The sequence below is a fragment of the Cyanistes caeruleus genome, unplaced genomic scaffold, assembly GCF_971803275.1.
Source record: "Cyanistes caeruleus unplaced genomic scaffold, bCyaCae1.hap1.1 HAP1_SCAFFOLD_140, whole genome shotgun sequence".
NCBI classification, from domain to species: domain Eukaryota; kingdom Metazoa; phylum Chordata; class Aves; order Passeriformes; family Paridae; genus Cyanistes; species Cyanistes caeruleus.
Genome location: NW_028255934.1, coordinates 24215 through 46123, shown reverse-complemented (window position 1 = coordinate 46123; position 21909 = coordinate 24215). Strand labels below are relative to the sequence as shown.

At 55.3% G+C, this 21909-nt stretch overlaps 3 protein-coding genes across 3 annotated transcripts in view; all 3 read left to right on the top strand.

Moving 5' to 3' along the window:
- Positions 1 to 20134, top strand: part of LOC147645967 (maestro heat-like repeat-containing protein family member 7) — a 262646-nt gene extending 242512 nt beyond the window's left edge. The window contains exon 16 of the mRNA XM_086874040.1: positions 19699 to 20134. Coding sequence (XP_086730166.1) covers positions 19699 to 19898 — 200 coding nt within the window. The 3' untranslated portion in view covers positions 19899 to 20134. The remainder of the gene's footprint in view (positions 1 to 19698) is intronic.
- On the top strand, positions 3114 to 7447 carry LOC147645969 (uncharacterized). Its single transcript, XM_086874038.1, has 8 exons — positions 3114 to 3360; positions 3716 to 3787; positions 3978 to 4049; positions 4137 to 4238; positions 4447 to 4590; positions 5334 to 5435; positions 6066 to 6231; positions 6763 to 7447. Exons 1-8 carry the CDS (start codon positions 3264 to 3266, stop codon positions 6986 to 6988), a joined length of 981 nt encoding a protein of 326 aa, XP_086730164.1. The 5' UTR covers positions 3114 to 3263; the 3' UTR covers positions 6989 to 7447.
- Positions 12939 to 18434, top strand: LOC147645968 (maestro heat-like repeat-containing protein family member 1). The gene is made up of 14 exons (XM_086874046.1): positions 12939 to 13020; positions 13615 to 13721; positions 13850 to 13900; positions 14105 to 14643; positions 14748 to 14909; positions 15179 to 15243; positions 15353 to 15502; positions 15692 to 15840; positions 16145 to 16292; positions 16542 to 16729; positions 16819 to 17348; positions 17521 to 17658; positions 17872 to 18048; positions 18185 to 18434. The coding sequence occupies exons 6-11, from the start codon at positions 15187 to 15189 to the stop codon at positions 16958 to 16960; spliced, it is 834 nt and encodes a 277-aa protein (XP_086730172.1). The 5' UTR covers positions 12939 to 13020; positions 13615 to 13721; positions 13850 to 13900; positions 14105 to 14643; positions 14748 to 14909; positions 15179 to 15186; the 3' UTR covers positions 16961 to 17348; positions 17521 to 17658; positions 17872 to 18048; positions 18185 to 18434.
- Positions 20135 to 21909: the final 1775 nt, after the last annotated feature.

Genomic DNA, 21909 nt, shown 5'->3' with positions numbered 1-21909 from the left:
CTCCTGTGGAGAGAGGAGGTGGCTGAGGCCCCCAGCTGCCGCTGGCACGCAGGGACCCTCCTGCACAGCAGGGCCCAGAGCGGCCAAGGCTCCCCAGCACGGCTGGAGCTGCTGGCACAGCTTGGCCCAGCTGGACAGCTGCCCCTCAAGGCCCCGGCGAGCAGGGGATGGCTCTGGGCAGGGTCCCTGGCCAGGAGCGGGCCCCAGAGCGCCTCTGCCTTTCAAGGGCAATCTCGTCCCCGCTCTTTCTCCTGCCCACCTTGCTTTGCCTCTGCCCGCTGCTCCTGGGGCTGCTCTTGGCCAGGCAGCCTCAGTGGCAGCCAGCACTGGCTGCAGCCCCAGCGGGCTCCCCAGGACAAGGCCCAGCAATTAAGAGGCCAATTAAAGGCCTGGGCAGCAGCAGAACTCTCGGCAGAGTTATTTGGACAACCAATGACTATCTACAGGTCCACAGCAGACTCACTGGGAATGTTTCCCGACTATGAGCAGCCTTTCAAGAAGCTGTTTGAGGCCGAGATCAGCAAAACACTCACCCTTTTCTCTTCCAGCAATACCAGATTCCAGCATAGCACATCAGCAGGAAAAGTGCTCCACCAGCCACAGTGGCCATTAACTTAATCAAACCATGTGTTCCCTGGTAGAAAACTCTTCTCATGCTCTCCCAGATCTTCTGAGCATGTCTTGTGGTGCCGGCTGCATCTGTGGGAGCAATGGACAGCGTGAGCCTGTGCTGTGCTCCACTGCTGAGCTGGCAGCACGCTGGATACGGCCAGGACGTTCTCTGTTTCCCCCAGAGCTGGGGCCTGCAGGCACCTTGGCACCCCTTGGCAGAGGCTGTGCCCCCCAACAGAGCCCAGAAAGCTGAGAGCAGAGTCCGGGGGACAGCAGAGCTGCTTGGGCAGTGGCTCCTTCCAGGGACACGGGCCAAACCCATCCCTGAGCAGCCACTGCCACTCCTGACCCTCCCTTCCCTGTGACAGCTCCCCCAGCCCAAGGAGAAAAAAAAACTGTCCAAAAATTCCTTTGTTTATTCCCATTACCTGGAAGGTCCTGTATGTAGTAATGGTCTTGAGGATCTGATTCTTTTCAATGGTGTTTTGTTGGGTTTTTTTGTTATTGAGACAGATGAGGCAGACTTGTTGTTTTTAGATTTGGTAGGTATGGTTTTTTTCTTAGTATGATTGTTTTCTTATAAATCCACATGTTAAGTTATTTTTATTTAGATATTTTTGATTCCTAAGCAATTATCTTGAAAATCTGTTGTTCACTTCTTAGTTAATGTTCTATCTATAAACAATTTTGACTCTGCTTTTATAGGAATAAAAAGATCTCAGAAAGCTGTATTTTTAATTTTGTTCACATTCTCTCCCCACTCCCAACATTTACTGTGATACTTTTGGAAACATCCCTGAGGATAGCTAGAGTTATTTGGGAAGTGCTTGGCTTAACCTGGGAAATGGATTATTATTTTTGCTGCTCTAAACCTACATTGTTCCAAGCTTCACAGCCACTGTCCTGATGGATACCTGTGTGAATTAAAACAATGTTTGTGAGGCAGCTGAAGAGCTCAGACTTCAGGGATTAAAATACCTTGGAGAAGGAGGAGGAGGAAAGGGTAAAACAGCCTGTTTCCATGGCTGTTTTTTCATTTCTAGTATGCCAGAAGTATGGTAGGCTACACCTGTCTTCAAATGTCATTGAATTAGAGAAAAACTCTCTCCAGGGAAAATGATGCAACACTTTGCCTCACAATCCATCAGCCTTAATTACAGTGAGAGGTAGGTCTTAATTATAATGTGATTAGAGCAAATCAACATTGTGTGAATGGCAAGAATTTGCTTGTCAACAGACGAATATGTCCCACTGAAGAATGAACAAAATCTGCCTTTACTTGGAAGAAAGGAGACATGGAGCAATGCAGTATTTGGGTTTTATCAGTGGTAAATGGGGCAAGAAGCTGTAACAGCTCACCTGTTTTACAGAACACAAGCACTGATACAGCCAATAGTGCACCCACACTGAAGGGATCTTCAGAACATTGCTTTATTTCTTAACAAGAAATGGGCAGCAAAATGCTGGCATTTATCTGAGCTGGAAGCCCTGTTCCTCTCCTGTTTCTCCTTGAGCACACTGTTCTTTGCAGACTTCACTGTGCAGCCCATCAATCCTCTCTTGGCCAACAGCTAAATGGCACAACTACCGAAACACAGGTGCCAGCATCATCACCCCAGCATTATTCCAGCACTGCTCTACTGGTGCACAGCAGCACAGAATGGCTTGGCTTGGAAGGGACATTTAAAGGCCATCTAGTGCAGTGCCCTGCAGAGAGCAGGGACACCTTTGGATCAGGTTGCTCAGAGCATGAGCTTGAATGTCAGCAGGGATGGATGCCCACCTCTCTGGGCAACCTGTGCCAGGGTTTCAAAACCCACAGTGTAAAAAACATCTTCATTAGGTCTAGTCTGAATTTACTGTCTTTTAGATTGAAAACATTCCCCCTCAGTCTTGTCACAACAGGCCCTACTAAAAATTCTGTCCTGTGTTTTCTAAAAGCTCCCTTAAAGTACTGAAAGGTAGCAATCAGGTCTGCGTGGAGCCTTCCCTCTTCCAGGCTGAACACCCCCAGCTATCCCAGCCTGTCTCCAAAGCAGAGGGGCTCCAGCCCTCAGAGCATTCTGTCCCTCCTCTGGACTAGCTCCAACAGGACCATGTCCTTTCTGTGCTGGGCACCCAGAGGTGGATGCAGTACTCCAGGTGGGCTCACACCAGAGCAGAGGGGTGGTGGAATCACCTCCTTCAAGCTGCTGGGCAGCCTCCTTTGGAGGCACATGGCTGGCTCATGTCCAGCCTCTCTCCTTGCAGCAGCCACAAGTCCTTCTCAGCAGGGCTGCTCTCCATCCCTTCATCCCCCAGCCTGTGAGATCAGCTGGGCTGGGACCCTGTCATAGCCCTTGGGCAGAGCTGCTGGGCAGGTTGAGCTCCCTGGTGAAGAAGGCAGATCCCACTCCCCACACAATTCCACCCTGGCCATGAGGTCACAGCAGCCTGTGGGGTGACAGCAGGCTGAGGTGACAGCAGGCTCTGAGGTCACAGAGGTCCCAGAGCCCTGTGGTTGCACAGCACCACGAGGACTGAGCAGTCAGTCCTTGACCACGACTGTTGCGGCAGCAGCGGCGGCGGCAGCAGCGGTGCTGACATTGGGACAGCGGTGTCAGGACAGTGGTGGCAGCAAGAGCTGCAGGACTGGCAGAGGGCAAGGCACCATGGCCTTTGCTCTGCGCCTCCTCCTCCTGCTCCTCCTGGCAGTGGCCCTGCCTGACAGGGCTGCCCAGGCTGCTCCGCAGCGAGCACAGGGAGCAGGTGAGCCCGCGGCCTGGCTTCCCTTTCCTGGGACAGCACTTCCTTCTCCTGGGAAGAGTTGGGGATGGTTTTCCACAGGCCTTTAGGGAGGCTTTCCTCTGTGGGAGGGAGAGAGTCCCCAGGGGCCCTGGGCTGGTCCTGCTGCCTCTGCAGGGATGTTGCACAGGGCCTGCAAAGAGGCTGGAGAGTGACCAGAGCCAGCCCAGAGCTCCCCAGGCCCCTCTGCAGCTTTGGCCATGTTATTTGACATTTGGCACCCAGGGTCTTACCCAACACCCTTGCAGTGCCCAGTTGTCAAAAGTAGAAGGGGATCTCAGCACACCATGGCAGGGTTCTGATCTGGGCTCCCTTCTAGATTGGAATCACAACTTGCATTATCCAGAGGCCCTGCTGGATGACAGCTTGAAACACTTGAGAAATGCTGGAGGTAAGTTCTCAATGGTCCTTTCCTGGCAGAATAAGCAGTTTAAATATCCTTGCACCACTGCAGGTGTCAGAACAGAGACATACACGTGTGTGCCCTTGCCCTTTGCCATCCCCTCACCTCTCCCGTGGCTCAGTGCTGCCTGTGCAGATGAGCAGAGGTGACAGAAGCTTCTGTGGCTGTTGAGTTACAGGTGTGTCTGCAGGCAGGACTTTCCCAGCTCCTGGGTTGGTAACTGTACGCAAGCCCGGCTCCCGTCGCAGGGGTGAGTGGTGTGTCCCTCCTGACCCCACAGGCTGAGCACTGGTTTTCTGGGCTCCATTCCTGCAAAGGGGAACTGTTTTCTCTTAAGGTCCTCCAAGTGGAAAGAACAAAGCTACAGGACACCAGAAACTCCATGTGCCATCCAAAATCACTCCGCAAATGCTGAAGGAAATGCTGCAGGGAGGACAAGGTGGGTCCATGTCCCTCAGCCTTCTCCTGAGACTCAGCAGCCAGGACCCCTGCTCTGGCCCTGTCACCCCCCACCAGGGATGTTGCACAGGGACTGCAAAGAGGGTGGAGAGTGACCAGAGCCAGCCCAGAGCTCCCCAGGCCCCTCTGCAGCTTTGGCCATGTCCACTGACATCTGGTACTCATGATCTAACCCAAACCCCTTGCAGTGCCCACTACCCCAAGGCAGAAGTGGATCCCAGCGCACCATGGACGTGGCTCTGATCTGTACTGGCTTCTAGACTGGGATCAGGACATGGATTATCTGGAAGCCCAGCTAGATGACAGCTGGCAAGCCTTGGAGAATGTTCGAGGCAAGTTCTCAATGTGCTTTTCCTGATGGAATAATGTCAAGGTGGCAAGAGCTCACTCATGTGCCATATCCCTTAACATAATCTCAGGGCTGAAGGATTCTGGAAGCCTTGCCCTGCTCCCTTCTGGAGCCCTGAGTGATCCCACAGCATCGCTGTCAGTGGGAGGAAGGAGCATTTAGCTGTCAATCTTCTTCCCATGTGCAATGCCAGTGTCTCCTTCCGTGTGCTCTGTGCAGCCACGGAGAGGAGCAGAGAGGGAAGGGGCTGTGCCCAGGGCTTTGCCTTTCGTGGCTCCTTTGCCAGCCCCAGGGAGCCTGAGGATCTCCTACAGATGCACAGGAGCTCTTCTGTCCTGCCTTTCCTTGCAGCCAAGCCTCTTGGTGAAGGTGATCTGGCTTCCCAACCCACGTCCAGGACTGAGGCTCTGGGAGATGGCGAGGGTGGGTGAAGGCCTTTCCCCCTGGGAGAGCTGCCAGCTCAGAGCCCAAAGCTCAGCCAGGGCAGCATCGCTGCAGGTGTCAGGACAGAGCCGTGCACGTGTGTGCCCTCACCCTGCACGATCCCCTCACTACTGCTCAGAATTGGCAGCTTTTTGGAGGAGGGAGGGCCCTGGCCCTGGCCCAAAAGCCAAGGCATTTTTTGAACCTTATCCCCATATTTGACAAGCATGAGGTCCTGAAAATGCCAGCACCCAAATCAAGAACTTCTCCATCTGGTTCAGCTGTGCCTCTTCCTTTCTCAAGGGATGGACCAAAAGACCATGCAGGTGGAGACGTTTCCCAGAGGAAGCAGTGGCTCATTGGCAGGAAAGAAGGCGATGCCAGGCACAGGCCCAGACACAGGAGGTAATTGCTGTGCTGGGCTCAGTCCTTGGCGGGGCTGTGTGCCAGCAGCTCTTCCCCTAGGGCTGGCCCTTGCATGACCCAGCAGCAGCCAAAGCTGGAGGCACCTCGGCTTCCAGGCCTCTGGAGCTCGTTTCCAGCTCCTGGGAAATGGGACTCATGCACCAACATCTATCCCAGTGCAGCTGCTCCCAGAGGTAGCCGTGAGTGCCCAGAGGCCCAAGGCACAGGAGCAGCCCCGAGCGGGAGCCCTGCCACGAGCCCAGGGCCACAGCCAGCCCTGGCTCCCAACTGGGCAGGGGCTGCACTGGCCCCTGACAGGCCCTGGCTCTGTCCCCTTGGGCTGGGGGAGATGTCATGGAGAAGGGAGGCTCAGGGGTGGCAGTGGCTGCTCAGGGATGGGTTTGGCCCGTGTCCCTGGAAGGAGCCACTGCCCAAGCAGCTGTGCTGTCCCCCGGGCTCTGCTCCCAGCCTTCTGGGCTTTGCTGGGTGGCACAGCCTGTGCCAAGGGCCAACAAGGTGCCTGCAGGCCCCAGCTCTGGGGGAAACAGAGAACATCCTGGACATTCCCACCATGCTGCCAGCTCAGCAGCACAGCACAGCACGGGCTCTCACTGCCCATTGCTCCCACAGAGGCAGCCAGCACCACAACACGTGTTCCCAATTCCCAGAAGGACATCAGAAGAGGTTTCTGTCAGGGAACACGCTGTTGGCCAGAAGTAATGGCAGGCCTGATTTTTTTGGTGCATTTCTTCGTTTTATGTGGTGTTGGAATCTGGTATTGCTGGAAGACAAAACGGTGAGTGTTTTGTTCATCTTTCCCTCAAACAGCTTCTTTTGAAAGTCTATTGTAGAATAGAAACATTCCCAGTGAGGCTGCTGTGGACCTGTAGATAGTCAGTGGTTGTCCAAATAACTCTGCCAAGAGTTCTGCTGCTGCCCAGGCCTTTAATTGGCCTCTTAATTGCTGGGCCTTGTCCTGGGGAGCCCGCTGGGGCTGCAGCCAGTGCTGGCTGCCACTGAGGCTGCCTGGCCAAGAGCAGCCCCAGGAGCAGCGGGCAGAGGCAAAGCAAGGTGGGCAGGAGAAAGAGCGGGGACGAGATTGCCCTTGAAAGGCAGAGGCGCTCTGGGGCCCGCTCCTGGCCAGGGACCCTGCCCAGAGCCATCTCCTGCTCGCCAGGGCCTTGAGGGGCAGCTGTCCAGCTGGGCCAAGCTGTGCCAGCAGCTCCAGCCGTGCTGGGGAGCCTTGGCCGCTCTGGGCCCTGCTGTGCAGGAGGGTCCCTGCGTGCCAGCGGCAGCTGGGGGCCTCAGCCACCTCCTCTCTCCACAGGAGCACCTCTGCACCTCCAGATGTCCTGCCAAACACGTTAGTCTGGGAGACCTGCACCTGTCATTCTCCATCTGCAAGCCAGTGTCCGTTGTCCCTGCCACAGCTGCATTATCAGCTTATTGCTGTGCCGCCACCACCCAGAACAGGACCCTCTGTCCCTGCAGGTGCTGGCCCTGGTGCCTGGCCAGGCCTGAATGTGGGCCCCTCCTGCCAGGGAAGGGCTTGAGCAACACCTTTGGGCTTCTGCTCTGGGCTCTGGCTGGTACCACCCGCACTGGCACAGCTGCTTGGCTGGCCACAGCCTTGGCTGGGCAGGCAGCAGCCGGGCATGGGGCACCATGTTGTCTATGTTTTTCATTTTTAGAAATTAGAAATTTTTAGAACCCTTTAGAGATATTGTTGGTAGCAAGTAATCCCCAAATGTTTCTTCCCAATATTCACAGTTGTTTAGGATTTTTCAAATTAGTTTTAGAATTCTGAAAAGGCGACCTCGTTTTGCCTTTGCTTTTCATTTTTAGAAATTTGAAATTTTTAGAAATATTTAGAAATATTTTTTGTAGAAAGAAATCTACAATTATAGATTATTATTTCCATAGTAGTTCTGTATTTTTCAAGGTAGTTTTAGAATTCAGAAAATCTCGGAACATTTTTACACATCTAGAATAAAAACTGAAATTGCAGTCAATTGGTAATCTTTATTCTAGGAAGAACTAAGACACCCCAAAACACCCAGCCTACTGGAGAGACTCTTTTCCCGCTGGAGATTTTTACCTCGTCTCAACAACTAACCTAAGACCTTTCCCCAGATATTTTTCGGGACTTCTGACAAGCTCCCCTCTTAGGCTTCAGAGGGAATCTTTGAGCACAGTGAGAATCTCCCGCTGTGCAGGAGGGTCCCTGTGTGCCAGCTGCAGCTGGGACCTCAGCCATCTCCTCTCTCAATAGGTGCCCCTCTGCAGCTTCACAAGAAAGGCCAAACACCTCCCTCAGGGACACCTGCACCACACATTTCACATCTCCATGCCCATGCCCAATGTCCCTGGCACAGCTGCATTACCAGCTTGCTGCTGTGCAGATGCTGCCACCACCCACAGCAAGGCCCTGTGTCCCTGAAGGGACCCGCCCTGCTCTGTGGCCTGGACTGAAGGTGGGTCCCTCCTGCCAGGGCAGGGCCCAGCACAGCTCTTCTGTTCCAATAAAGAGATGGAGCTCTCACCCCAGTGTCCAGCTGGTACCACCAGCAAAGCCCACACAGCACCAGCCCTGGCTGAGCTCCATGTCCAGGAGCAGGCAGGGCTGACCAGAGTGTGGGTGGCAGGAGCCAGGCAGGGGCTGCTGTGACCAGCAGCGGGGCACTGAGGGGCTGGGGGAGTCCGTGTTGAGCGTCCCTGGGATGAGGGCACATTTCCTTCAGTGGCATCACCTGGGCCTGGACCTCCTCCAGTGCCATGACCAGGAAAAGAGGAAACCATCAAGAGCATCTCCTGGGACATCACCTGACCAGCAATGTCAGCAGGTAAAACCAAGGTTTTGTTTAGCAATGACCCTTTGAAGAAGTCAAAGATTGACAGTCAGGGCAGTCCAGTAGTACAGATGGGAGTATTTCCCTCTGGGAAGGGGCTCCTGTCACTTCACAGTCTCCATCCCCCGCCGGGAACCGCAGAACTCTGGCCAGCCCTGCTCCCCCCGTGCCCTTGTCAGACCTGGGGGGGAGGAGGCTGAACCGGAGCCCTGTGACCTCTTCAAAAGCCAGAAACCAAAGAGAAAGAGAAATTCCTGGGATTAAGGTTTAAAGGGTGGTGTTCACAGGTTGATGTCACTCTTCAATGGTTAAAACTACCGTCAGTTCTCAGAAATGGCCATGTACTGGCCAGGAGGAAAAACTCCCATCAGCCTCCAGCAACCTTAACTTCCATAGCTGTTTCTCTTTTTTTTTAAATGTCAATATATCAAACACCACAGCAGTAACAGCCCCAGTGTTCCACTCTCTCTGACACCACAGCAGTGACAGCCCCAATTTCCTCCTCCCCGTTACACCTGTCGTGGTTTTAAAGCATTAGTTCAAAAATCACTGGAAAACTTATTCATTTCTTGCTGTGAGATGTGGATTATGAGAAGGGCAAAAGATGCTTAAAACTTAAAAGGAATAGAGTAAGTGTCGTGGTTTTAAAGCAGTAACTAAAAAAAATTACTAGAAAACTCACTTATTTCTTCCTATGAGATATGGATTAGAACAAGAGCAAAACAGGCTCAAAACGTCAAAGAAATAAATAAAGTTTATTAATAAAACTACAAGAATAAGAACACCAGAAAAAACTTCCAGAAAACACTTTTAACCCCCACTACCCACCATTCTCTTGTTCACATGATAACATAGAGACAAAAAACTTTGGAACTTTGGTGTTTAAAACAGTCCCAATTCCTGTTAGAGTCTTTTCATCAGACTTTGTATAGTAAAAGAAGTCTTCTGCTAATCTATGGAGTTTTTCGCAAGAAAACCATTTCTGTTATAGTTTTCTATTTTCCTGATGCCAGCTGCCCAGAAATCTGTCACCAGTTCACTCCTCCCATTTCACATCACTCTGAGGTATGTATGGGTCAATGAATCTAGGGATGGCATTTTTAAGGATGAGTTATTCAAAGGCAAAAGTTCTCTTCATCTGTCTCTGTGAGCCTCCCTGGAAAGAGAAGTTTTCTCTTTGCCTCTCAAAATGCATCAAATCTTCAACTATTACTTCTCCCTGCTCTGTTCCAGCACCTCACTGTATCACAATTACTCCACCTCTTGCTCAAAATCCACACTTTGAACACTCCATTCCTCCCAATATACTCTGTCATGAATTAAAGGAGTTTTTTCAGGACACTATTGTTCATCTCCATAGCTTTAACAGACAAATATTTCAGCTTATAAAGCATCTCCTTATTCTCTCTTCCCCATCTAAAACTTAACTCTTTTCCTCACTGTCTTTGGTAGTTTTATGATGTCTTCTTCATGTTGATTGTCGCTCTCTCTCTGTCTCTCTGGGAAAAAGGAGTAATCTGTATGTTTTATCCAGGTAGTAAAAGAGTTAAAGTCTTGTAAAGCTGCAGATGTTGATGGTGTCAGGTTTCAGTCCAGCAGCAGAAACTGCAAACCAAGCCAGGCCGGCCGGCTCCGTTTCTCCCCCGCCGCCCTCTGCGGCCTTGTCCGGCCTGGAGGGGGGAGGAGGCCGAGACAGAGCCTGTTACCTCGTCAGAAGCCAGAAACCAAAGAGAACAGGAGAGCCCTGGCTTTACATCTCAAGGTGGTGTTCACAAGTTGATCTCACTTTTCAATGGTCAAAACTGCTGTCAGTTCTTAGAAATGACCAATAATTGGTCACAAGAAAAGACTCCCATCAGCCTCTCGCAGCTCAAACTTCCTCCCAGCTCCCAAAGCTTCTTAAAGGTCAAGTCACTCCATGAAAAAGCCCTACCAAATTCATGAACCATCTCAAAAATCTCCACCTATTTCCACAAAATTCACGAAAAATTCCCCAAAATTCCCTAAATCTTTTCAATATCCCACAAAATTCCAGAAGCATCCCGAAAAATCTCCACAAATCTCCAGAAAATTCAAGGAAAATGCATCAAAATTCTTCACGTCTCCTCGAAATTCTACAGAATTCAAGAGAAATTCCACAAAAATACAGAAAAATCCCACAAAATTCCCTAAATCTTCTCAAAACCACTCCAATTCCAGAGACATCCCACCAAATCTCCACAAAATTCCACAAAATCTAAGAAAACTCCCACAAAATTCTTCAAGTCTCTTCAAAATCCCTCAAGATTTCAGAAAAATCCCATAAAATTATTTAAACTTTTGCAAAATCCCATAAAACTCAAGAAAATCTTAACGAAATTGCAAAAACTAAAAAAAATTCCTAAAATTTCCCCAAACTGTACTAAATTCCAGAAACATCCCACCAAATCTCCATAAATTTCCGCAAAATCTAAGAAAATACCTTAAAATTCTTCATGTCTTCTCAAAATCCCAGAAAATTACAGAAACATCTCACAAAATCTCTTGAATATCCAAAAAAATTCAAGAAAAATCCCACAAAATTCAAGAATAATTCCACAGAATTGCAGAAATCTTCTCAGAACCCCACTAAATTCCAGAAACATCCCACAAAATCTCCACATATTTCCACAAAATTCCAGAAAAATTCCTCAAAATTCTTCCTGTCTCCTCAAAATCTCAAAAAATTCCAAAAAAATCCCTCAAAATTCAAGTCTCCTTAATATCCCACAAAATTATGAAAAAATCCCACAAATTCCCTAAAAGTTCTCAAAACCCCACCAAATTCCAGAAACATCCCACAAAATCTCCTCAAATTTCCACTAAATTCCACAAAAATCTCACAAAATTCAAGAAAAATACCTCAGAATTCCCACAAAATATATTTAGAAAGAAAGATCCCACAAAATTATTTAAATCTTCTCAATATCTCACAAAATTTCAGAAAAATCCCACAAAATTTGAGAAAAGTCCCACAAAATTATTTAACCTACATTTGTCTTGGCAGTTTTAGATCCTGACTGCTCTTGCCCCTCTTCTGCTTGCCACCTGAATTTTAGCAGTACAGCTGCAATTGCCTCTTCCAATCACTGCTACCCACTGTGCTTTTGTGATGGGGAACTCAGGATTTTTGTTTCAGGCATCATGAGTAGCAGACATTAAAATGCTCCCAAGTCCCTGAGCACTAAGTCGAGGGGAATTAAAGCCACAAAGGTCACATTTGCAGTGCTCAAACACAGCCCTGTTGCTGCTGCTGCTGCTGAAATAGAATCAACTGACAGAGGCCATCACAGAAATTGCCTCTGCAGTGGCAAATAAAATGAAAAAATCCACCAGGAGAAAGAAAAACCAGAACTTCCCAATTCACTTCATTGTTTCTTCTGAGCAGCAGAAGAAAAAGGAACAGGGCACCTTTCAGGCAGTTCCACAAGCTCGGGGTTCTCATTTCCTGGGGAATCGGAGATGCAATTGGTCTTGTTAAAAGGATAAAAGCAAAGGGAATGAATTGGGAATTATTAGGAAAAAATGACCCTTCTTACACACAAAGTTCACCAAGTCATTCCCTGCATTTCTCCTTTTCAGTCTTTCTTTCATCTACTGAGAGGTCCAGCTTATCATGTTCTGCTGCTTATCATCCACTGATTGTGCTCTTGATTTCTACCACTGCAAAAGATATAGAATCATCTCAACTGAACACAGAAACAAACTCTCTCTGTCAGCCCATTTTCATGTTCCAGATCACTTTCAACATGTCCATGGGGCTGTTGGAATGATGAGCTCTCCACTGCTGGCTGCAGGCTCTGGAGATTCTTTCTCCACATTCAGCCAGGCTTGTATTCCCTCACAATTCCTGGTACCTCATCATGTTTTCTTTGGCTAGAAGAGTAACGATGAAAACCTTAGCAATGGCACAACTCCCCAGTGCACAAGGAAAAGAAAGAACAAGTTGTCAGGTTCTTCAACCATTTGTCCTGCTTTGCTGCAAGAGTTGTGCTGCACTCACAGTGTGGGGAGCCAAGAGAAGCTGCAGCTGGGGGCACATCTTGTGACAGGAGCTGCGCCTCGTTCTCCAGGACAGGTTTTTGGAAAGAACAGACAGGACTGTGGAGAAAAATCTGGGAAAATTGAAAGAGCTTTTTAAAGAAATGAAAATAAAATCAAAAGAAACAACCAATATGTTTTTTCTCTATTTTTCTCTATTTATTTTTATGTTCCCCTTTTCCATCTTGCACTGTTTCTCTAGCCCATTCATTCCAAATGGATCTCACCTCTAAGATTTGAGACTTGGCAAGTTTTAGACACTGTAAAATACCATGAGCTATAGCCAGTTTGCCTTCCCCTGTTTTCCTTGGAAAGCAATGCTGGAGACACAAGTGCAGTGCTTGGGTCAGGTACAAATTCTGCATTCAGGGAATGTGCTCAGACAGTGTTTGACGCTCAGCAGGGACAAGGCACAGCAGCAGCCAAGGGCATTGCTGTGTCCCTGTGCAGGAGTCCAGACTCTGGCTCTTGGCTCACCAGGGCAAAGTTCCCGTGTTTGGCCAGGCTCAGGGGCTGCCCGGGGAGCGCGGGGCTCGGCGCGGGGCCGAGCGGGCAACGGACAAACGGACACGGGGACAAACGGCCCCGGTGCTTCAGTTGCAGCGGCAGCAGCGGCAGCAGCGGCAGCAGCGGCAGCAGCGGCAGCAGCGGCAGCAGCGGCAGCAGCGGCAGCAGCGGCAGCAGCGGCAAGAAGAGAATTTAGCAATTTTCTGTCTCTCCTCTCCCTCTCCCGCAGTCCCGCATCCTCTCCCGGTCTCCCTTTCCCGGTGCCCCCTCTTCTCCAAGCCTCCCTCTCCCCGTGCCCGGCTGGGCCATGCCCCCAGCCCGCCCCTGGCCCCAGGTGGGGCTGCCCCGTCCCCGTCCCCGTCCCCACCCGTCCCGTGGAGGTCTCCTCTTTGCCTGGCTCTGGCTGTGCTGGGCGGGCATCAGTGCCTGGGGCTGGGGCGGCATTGCCACCCTTTGGCTCCGCCTGCCCTGCCCTCGGCCCCATCCCCGATGCAGGCTCCGGTTCCGGTTCTGGTTCGGGCCCCTGCCCCGGCTCCTCCCAGGGCCCGCGGAGGACACAGGCGGCGCGGCCGCTGTCGCCGCCTCCGCTGCGGCTTCCCCGGTTCGAGCTCCGCCGCTCAGCGGTGCAGCCGCCGGTCCCGAGCCGCCGCTGTCGCGTTCCAATGAGGGAACGCCTGCGGATGCCCGGCCCGGGGAGGTCGGGGAGCGCTCGGGGGCCGTTCCTGGCCCCGAGCTGAGCGCTGACGGCAGCGTCTCTTCTCCAGGGAAGGCGCAGCAGGCCCTGCAGCAGCGCTACAGGATCGACTCGCTGCTGGGCCGCGGTGGCTTCGGCAGAGTTTTCACGGCCACGAGGCTCTCGGACGAACTCCCGGTGAGCAGTGGGGCCGGTGGTGGGCCGAGGAGGAGGAGAGGGCAGACGAGGAGGAGGGAGCAGAGGAGTAGGATGGGGCTGGATGTGGTGGGCGGCGAGCTGAATCTGCTGTTCCCTTTGGCTTGCAGGTGGCCATCAAAAAGGTGCCACGGAACCACGTCCGGCACTGGGGCGAGCTGGTGAGTGAGCGGGGCCAGCGGCAGAAGCCGGGGAGTGCCAGGCGGGGATGAGCTGGGGCCTGGAAGGGTGGGAGCCGCTAGGACACATGGAGGGAGAGCGGGAATGGGGCCAGTGGAGGGTGCAGAGCATCCCGGGCTGGCTGAGAGCTTCCCAAGCCCTGGCACGGCCTCAGCCCCACTGACGGCACCGTGCTCCTCCCGCAGCCCGATGGCACCAGCGCACCTCTGGAGATCGTGCTGCTGGACAAGGTGTCCACAGGCTTCCCCAATGTGGTGCAGCTGCTGGAGTGGTTTGAGCTCCCCAACGCCATCGTGATGGTGCTGGAGCACCCGGAGCGGTGTCAGGACCTGCAACATTTCATTCATGCACAGAGGTTCCTCTCTGAGGCATCTAAAATCCCTGCAGTCTCTGCCCTTGAGACCAGACCACAATCCCTGTCGAGGAGCCTCCTGTCCTTGTGGCAGGAGCCCTCAAGACCCAAGTGCAGGACTCGCTGTCTTGCAGTCTTGCCAGGACTTGAGTCTTGCAGGTGCCTTCGAGGCACGACTGCAGGACTTGCTGACTCCGAGCTTTTCCGAGCCATCTCTCCTGAAAGTAGCCATAAATCCAGTCACTGCCATGGAGCAGCGACCCCCAAGAGTGCCCAAGTTGGCCTGGCTTGCGGAGGAGGAAGAAGGCGGCCGTGGAGCTGTCCTGGCACAGGAGTCTGGAGAGGTGCAGGAGTTCCAGGCACCACAGGAGGGTGAGTTGCAGAGCTCAGCCTTAGGGCTAGTGCCTGTTGCCAGCTTGGCCCCATCCCATTACATGCCATGCCATGCCATCCCCTGGTGCTGTTCCTATGGAAAGGATGGGAGAGTCTGGAAGAAGATATGGAGCAGTGACCCCCAAGAGTGCCCAAGCTGACCTGGGTGGATGAGGAGGAGGAGGTCGAGGAAGAGGAAGAAGGCCCTGGAGCTGCCCCAGCACCAGAGACCGAAGAGGTGCAGCAGTTGCAGCCGCTGGAGGAGGGTGAGTGGCAGAGCTGGGCCACAGGGCTGGTGCCTGTGGCCATCTTGGCCCCATCCCATCCCATTGCATCCCATCTCATCCCATCCCACACTGTCCTGTGGAGACACACCCATGGACAGCACAAAAAAGGGGCTGGGGCTGCCCCCGCAGCAGTGGCCGTGCTGCATCCCCTGGGGCATCCCGGGACTGCCCCTGCCTGGGGAACGCAGGGCTGGGCTGTGCTCTCCGGCCTCTCCCGCAGCCCCTCAGCTCTGGCTGCTCTTTGCCAGATGCAGCCATGGACGGCACACAAGAGCAGGACACCGCCCGTGGCCGCTTCCGCAGAGCAGCGCAGGTACCTGCAGCCATCCCCACCTGCGCTGGGCCTGCTGGCACTGCTCAGCCCAGCACCGCACTTGGAGCACTCCATGCAACTTCCCTGCCTTCCTGCCCTTCTCCTACAGTTTCTTTACCAATACATCAAGAGAATTGGCAAGGAAGACACCAGACCTATGGACACTGAGGTCAAAGCATCCTCAGAGGTCTTGGTAGAACAGAGCAGCGCTGCCCAGCTGGATCTGCTTGTAGAGACGGCTCTTTTCAATCCAGAGCAAGTAAGCAGCCTGTGGCCAGCCTTTGATCCTCCAGCAATTGCTTGGCTTTCCCAAGCCACGCCTGCTGCTCACTTGAAGCTTTTGAGGCCATGGCAGCGTGCTGGAAGAGAAGCACTTGTCTGGGGAAGAAGCTGGGCACATTGCTGACTCCCTCTTCTAGCATTCCAAGTCTCTCTGTGGCTTCTCCAGGTGCCCGGCGTGGTGAGGTACATCCACCAGTGGCTCATGGCCAATGAGGCTGCTGAGCACAGGATGGACTGGGCCCTGACGCAAGTGGCCGAGGCAGAGCCCGATGATGTGGCCATCATTCTCCTGCGGGTGGCCCCAACGTGTGACAGGTATGGGGCCCAGCTGCCCCAAGGCCTCAGGGCTCCCCAGCCCATCACCCTGTACAGCCCGGCCCAGGGCTGTGAGCAACACAGACTTCCAGGGCCCTCTGGCTGCTCCCTTTGCCAGCCCTGCTACAAAGTCGGCCCCCGAGCCTGCTGCCGTGCTGCCAGCCTGCCCCTCAGGGGCCTGTCCCCACAGGGCTGGGCTGCCTGGCTGCTGCTGCCGCTCAGGGCCAGTGGGCACAGGCAGAGCTGGCGGCCAGCTCAGCTCCCCGCTGCTGCCCAGCCCACGGTGCTGTGTCTGACCCCGCAGAGCTGCTATGGCCATGTGGACGACCATCTTGCTCTCGCCCTGGATTTCAGAGGAAGTGACACCGCTCCTCATCAATGTGGTGGGGAGCTGGCCGCAGAAAAACCTGGGCACCTCTGATGGGGACAAGACGGCTGTCTTTTCCCTGACTGTGAGTTTCTGGAGCTGGCCTTTGCTCACCGCAAGGCCGGCCGCCTCTCCAGCAGCTCTGTTGCCTCCTTCCCCCACTGCATCTCCCTGCTTCAGGCACTGGCCACAAACCTGGCCTAGGGGCAGCTTCAGGGCCACCAGGCCCGCTGCTCCCCCTGCTCCTGCCCCGGCCTCTCCCTGCCACGCTCAGGCCCTGCCACACGGACGCCCTGGCACTGAGCGCTGTCTCGGGATGCTTTGTCCTCTGCAGGCAACTCTGGTGATGTGGAAGATCCTCCAGGGGCCTTGTTGGCCACAGATCCTCACAGTCTATTTCCCCCGCCTCTTTGTGCATCTGCTCTTCCAAACGTACTTCAGTACTTTGTATATGACAGAGGACGTCCATACCTTCTGGAAGGAATGCCAGGAGCAACACGGCCTCTCCACCAGCCCCAGCAGGTGCTCCATGCCACTCCTCCTGTCCCTGCCACTTCCCCAGCCTCAGAGCCAGCGCTCCCAGCGTCACCTGGGCTTTGCTGTGCACACAGGTTTGCAGTGCAGACCCTGAAGGCCCTGCTCTGCAGTCTCCACTTGGAGCATGTGGTGGTGGCAATGGAACGCAAGCGTGGCTGGGACACGCTGCTCTGTGCTGACACCCACCACTATGCCGTGGGTCTGCTGGCCAGGTGAGCCCCCTTCTCCCCACTGCCTCTGACATTTGTGCCCCCTGCCCGGGATGCCCCCCACAGTCCCCGTGGCCATGGGCCTGAGGGCCTTGTCAGCGAGGGATGGCCAAGGAGACTGCAAAAGGCTGCGAGAGGAGGGTGCCCAGGAGCAGGCACATCTCACGGGCCCACATCCCCTCACAGGGTGCTGGGGCAATATGACAACTGTGTCCATCAGTTCTGGGAAAGGTTTTTCACACCCTTGCTGAGACTCTTTCTGCCATTTTCTGCCTTCCATGGTAATGCGCCGTGCATCCGTCCACTTGTGCAAAAGCATCTTAAGCTACCTGCTTGAGGTGCTCAGCAAACCGTTGCCACACTGGGATGTCTCTGCCATGGCATTCCTTGTGGAGGTGAGCCTGATGGCCAGCACTACCTCGCTCAGCTCCCTGCCAGCCCTGTCCCCTGGCACAGCCACAGCTGCCTGGGACGGCACCCGCGCCCTGTGCTGCTGCCTGGGCCCAGCCCTGCGCACTTCCAGGCTCCTGCCGGCCGGCTCCCCTCTCACTGCCCTGTGCCTTTCAGCTCCTAGATTGCCTGGACTTGAGTGACTGTGGTGACAGCCTAATGGATATCTTGTATAAGTACCTGTGGTACAACTCCACAGAGATGCATCACCAGGTTCTCAGGGCTCTCCTCCTGCTAAAGGACCATCCCTCCATGGTGAGAAGGGGGCAGCAGATGAAGCCGTGTGGGCAGCATGAGGCTGGGCAATGCTGTCACTTGGCCTTGGCTGGCCTTTGCCTTGGGCACTGAGGCAGCTCCTCCCAGCTCTCCTGCCTCCTGCTTCAGCTGCCCGAGTGCTTTGGGACAGACCTTTGGCCTCTGGGCCCTGCGGCAGCTGCCCGGGCTTTCACACCCTTGTGTTCTGCACAGGCCGAAAGAATTCAGAGCCTGACAGGAAGACTAGTGCACCTCCTGTGGGACTTGGACAGTGACGTGGCCAGGATGAGCATTGCTCTCCTGAGCTATATTTTCATAGATGAAGACACCCCAATATCCTGGCGCAGGGCCCTGCAGCTGGCTGAGCCGCTCCTGAAACTCCTGGACAATGTAAGGCTCTGTGCCCCAGCCACGGCCACTGCCTGCTGCCCAGACACTTTGTGCCCTGTGCATTTGCAGGCCTGCGCCAATGTGGGCCACAAGAAGCCAATGATGAGGTCATTTTTCCCTCCTTCCTTTCATACAGCCCCATAGCCAGGTGCAGCTGCTCTCCATGTCTCTCCTTCGAAGAGTGATGTCTTCGGCAGAAGAAGAAGGAAGAAAGCCCCTGAAGGAACGAGTGTACCAGAGCCTGCTCCCACTCTTTTTCCACTGCCAAGATGAGAATCGGCATGTGGCAGAGGTGAAGACACCTGGGCTGCTGCTGCGCCTTGGCAGGGGGCTCAGCTGCCTCCTGCCCTGACGCAGGCTTGCAGGCTGCAGCCTCCTCCAGCCCTTGGCACTGGGACACTCCTGTGCCCTGGCTTGTGGGGCCATTTGCGGCTCTCTGCTGCTCCCCAGGCCTCTCGGACAACGCTCCTTCGCGCGGCTCACTTCCTGAAGAGGCCAGACCTCTCTGGCTGTCAGGAAGGAGAAGCTGTGGAAGTTTGCCAGGCTCGTGGTAAGGACAGCCTGGAAGTCCCAGCCTCAGGCTAGAGAAGCCCCCTGGCCCCGGTGCTCAGTGTGTGGGGCTGGCAGCTGTGCCCGTGTCCCCTGCTGCAGCCGGGGGCCGCACGGCTTCTTCTCCAGCCCCTTGTGGCCCCGAGCCGGGTGCCGATGGAGCCCCGGCCCAGCGGGGCTGCGGGCCGGGCCGGCACCGCGGCTCCCCGGGCAGCAGCCGGCCCTCTGCCCCCTCCAGAGCCCGGCGCCAGCGGCTGCTGGCCGGGCCTCAGGGCTGGCCGGGCACGGGAGGCCGGGGCTGGCCGCAGGCTGCAGCGCCCGGCCGAGGGACAGAGCCCACGCCAACCCTTCCCTCCTGCCGCTCTCTCCAGCTGGCCGACCACAGGATCCCCTTGGCCGAGCACCTGCGTCGGGCCCTGCAGTACCTGCAGGACCCACAGGAGACCCTGCGAGCGGCGGCCATCAGGGTCATCGGTGAGTCCCGAGCCCGGGCTCCCTCCCCGCCCCGCCGCAGCTCGGCCCCAGCCCCGGCTGCTGCCCCGGCAGCGGCACCCGGGCCCGGCGCCCTGGAGCCCCGGCTGCCCTCGGGGCTGCTGCTGCCGGCCTCTGGCAGCCGTGCCCTTGGGCTGGGTCAGGGTGCGGCAAGGGCCCGGGCTGAGCCCTGCCGGGGCAGGAGGCCGTGTGGCCACAGGGCTGGCAGCGCCGCTGGCAGGGAGCTGTGCTGCTGGCACCCTGACAGGCTCTGTGTTCTCAGGGATGGCCGGGGAGCAGCTGAGGGGGCAGCAGGCAGAGCTCCAGGTGTTGTGCAGAGGTGAGCCACGGCAGCAGGCTGACAGTGTTGGCTGTCGGGGGCAGCTGCAAGCCCTGGCCAGGCTGTGGAGGGCTCTGCTCCCTGTGCCGATGCGGGGCGGCGTGGGCAGAGCACAGTGAGATTTCAGGGCCACGTGGGGCATTTGTGGCCAGCAGCTTCGGGCTGACCCCCTTGGTCCCTGCTCCCTCCTGGCCAAGGCAAGAGCCGGCTGGCATGGCCCTGGCAGGGGGCTCTCGCTGGGCCCCCACAGCTCTGGGTTCTGACCGTGTCTCTGTTCGTCTCTCTTGCAGCCCTCGAACGCCTGACGGAGGACAGAAGCGGTGCCGTGTCAGACCTGGCACTTGAGACGCTGTATGTCCTCCGGGCCATCCAGAGTGCCCGATATTCCATCCTGCAGAGGATGCAAGATCAAATCCTCAGGGCATGGAGGACACGGCCTCGTCTGTCGGGCCTGGGCTGGCTGCGCTGCTGGAGGTGTGCTCAGCGCTGACCTGAGAGGCTCTGTCTTCTGGGGCCACATGGGCCAGCCAGGATTTTTTATTTCATAAGGGTTGTTATTTTCCTTTTTTCTCTTCTTTTTACTATGTAAATAATATAGGATATGTTAGGGCTGAGAGGCTCTGTCTTCTGGGGCCACATCTGTTATTTTTTGTTTCATAGAGATTGTTCTTTTCTTCGTTTCGTTTCCATCTAGTATGTAAATAATATAGGATATGTTATAAACCACAAGAGTCCCAAGACCTTTCTTTTGCTGCCCAGGGTGTGCGGGGCATAGGGGAAGAGAGGCAAAAGGGTTCTTGTGTTCAGCAACCTGCCGGGGCGTGCAGTGGTGCAGGGGAAATGGCCAGAAGCCCCTTGGCCTTTGGTGGTTGTGCTGAAGCCACAAGCCCTGTGGCAGGCAGGAAGCGCCATCTGTGTCCTGCTGCCCGTGTGTTGGTGCCGTGATGGCTGAGGAGCTGCTGGAGCTCCTGTGGGGCTGCGGCGCTGCTGCCGGGCCAGGCTGGGGGAGCCCCTGAGGGCACGGGGTGCTGGGAGACCATGAGGGGATGAGGGGCTGCGGAGGCCCAGACGGGACAAGGCAGTGGGAAGGCACAAGGGGGATGTGTGAGGGAGTGGGTGGCAGGAGGTTCCAAGGGGACAGAAGGCCCTGGAGGAGCCGGGGTGGTGGGAAGCCCTGAGGAATCGGGTGTCAGAGGCCATAAGCAGCCCCCGGGCAGCCGCCTGGTCCCTGACACCCGGCTGCTCTGGTGCTGCCCCAAAATGTCCCCCAGGCCTGCAGCAGAAGGCCTGGAGGCTGGGACACCACCCCAGCGGGAGGGTGGGGACAGCCCGAGGTGCCCAGGCTGGGCTGGCTGGGGACATGGAGGGCAGGGGGTGCTGCCAGTCCACGGCCACTGGGTGCCTCCAGGAAGGGGCAGTGGGCAGAGGCAGGGCTGGCGGCCAGCCCGGGCCCTCGCGGCTGCCCAGGCCACGCTGCTGTGACCGAGGCCCCCCTGACACAGAGCTCGGGGCCCACAGAGCTGCTGCCACCATGGGGAGGGTGGCGATGTCTCCTCCGGCAGGGCTGCCCAGTGGCTGCTGCCCAAGCGGCTCTGGAGCCCACAGAAACAGCAGCAGAGTGTGCCCAGGAACAGCAGCAGCCCCAACGTCGGCACCTGCGCACTGAGGCGTCCGCAGCAGCCGGGTGCCAAAGGCGGGGAGGCTGTGGGCACAATTGCCTTTGCTTTGGCAAAAGGCTTCAGCAGAGTTGGCCACAATGGCTTTCTCTTCACTTGCAGCCTCACAGCAACGCTTGCCAGCTTCAGCTGCAGCCTGTGCCCGTGACTGACTTGGATGGCTGTGCTTGAGGGCGAGCTCGCCTTCCACACTCAGGTGCCCCAAGGCAGAGGCACTGGCACCATCCTGAGAAAGAGAGAGAGAGAGAGAGAGAGAGAGAGAGAGAGAGAGTCTGACGGGGCAGGAGCCCTATGCTGCAGCTGCCCTCCCTCTCTTCTGTCCAGGCACCTTAAAGACACATGAAACCAAATCCTGGACTTGCTTGGAACAAAGGAAGAAGCAGCATGCGCTGAAAAAAAGCAGGGACTTACACGGCTCAGTTTTGCTCTCCACTTGGGCAATCCCAGAATCCCTGAGCACTTGGTGTTGCAAAGTATCATCAACATCATCCAGTCTCCAGCCACCCTGCCATGGGCACAGATGGTGTGCAGGCACAAGGTGTCACTAGAACTGAAAGAACACTTTTCCATTTTGACCTTTTCCACTCCTGGATTTCAAGCAAAGATGATAACATCATCTGGTGAATGACAGGTGAATAGTGTAGCTCACAGAACTAGGAGTAGGAGTCTCCAGTGGCCCATGGTGTGTCCATTCAACCATTGTTAGATTGTCCAGTTGGAGCTCAGCGCGGTGCAGCCCGGGCACAGGCACCAGGCTGGTCCATTTCAGCATCCCAAAGTCTTGGTGGCTCCCTGTGCACCCACTGTCTCCCGAATCCATTCTTG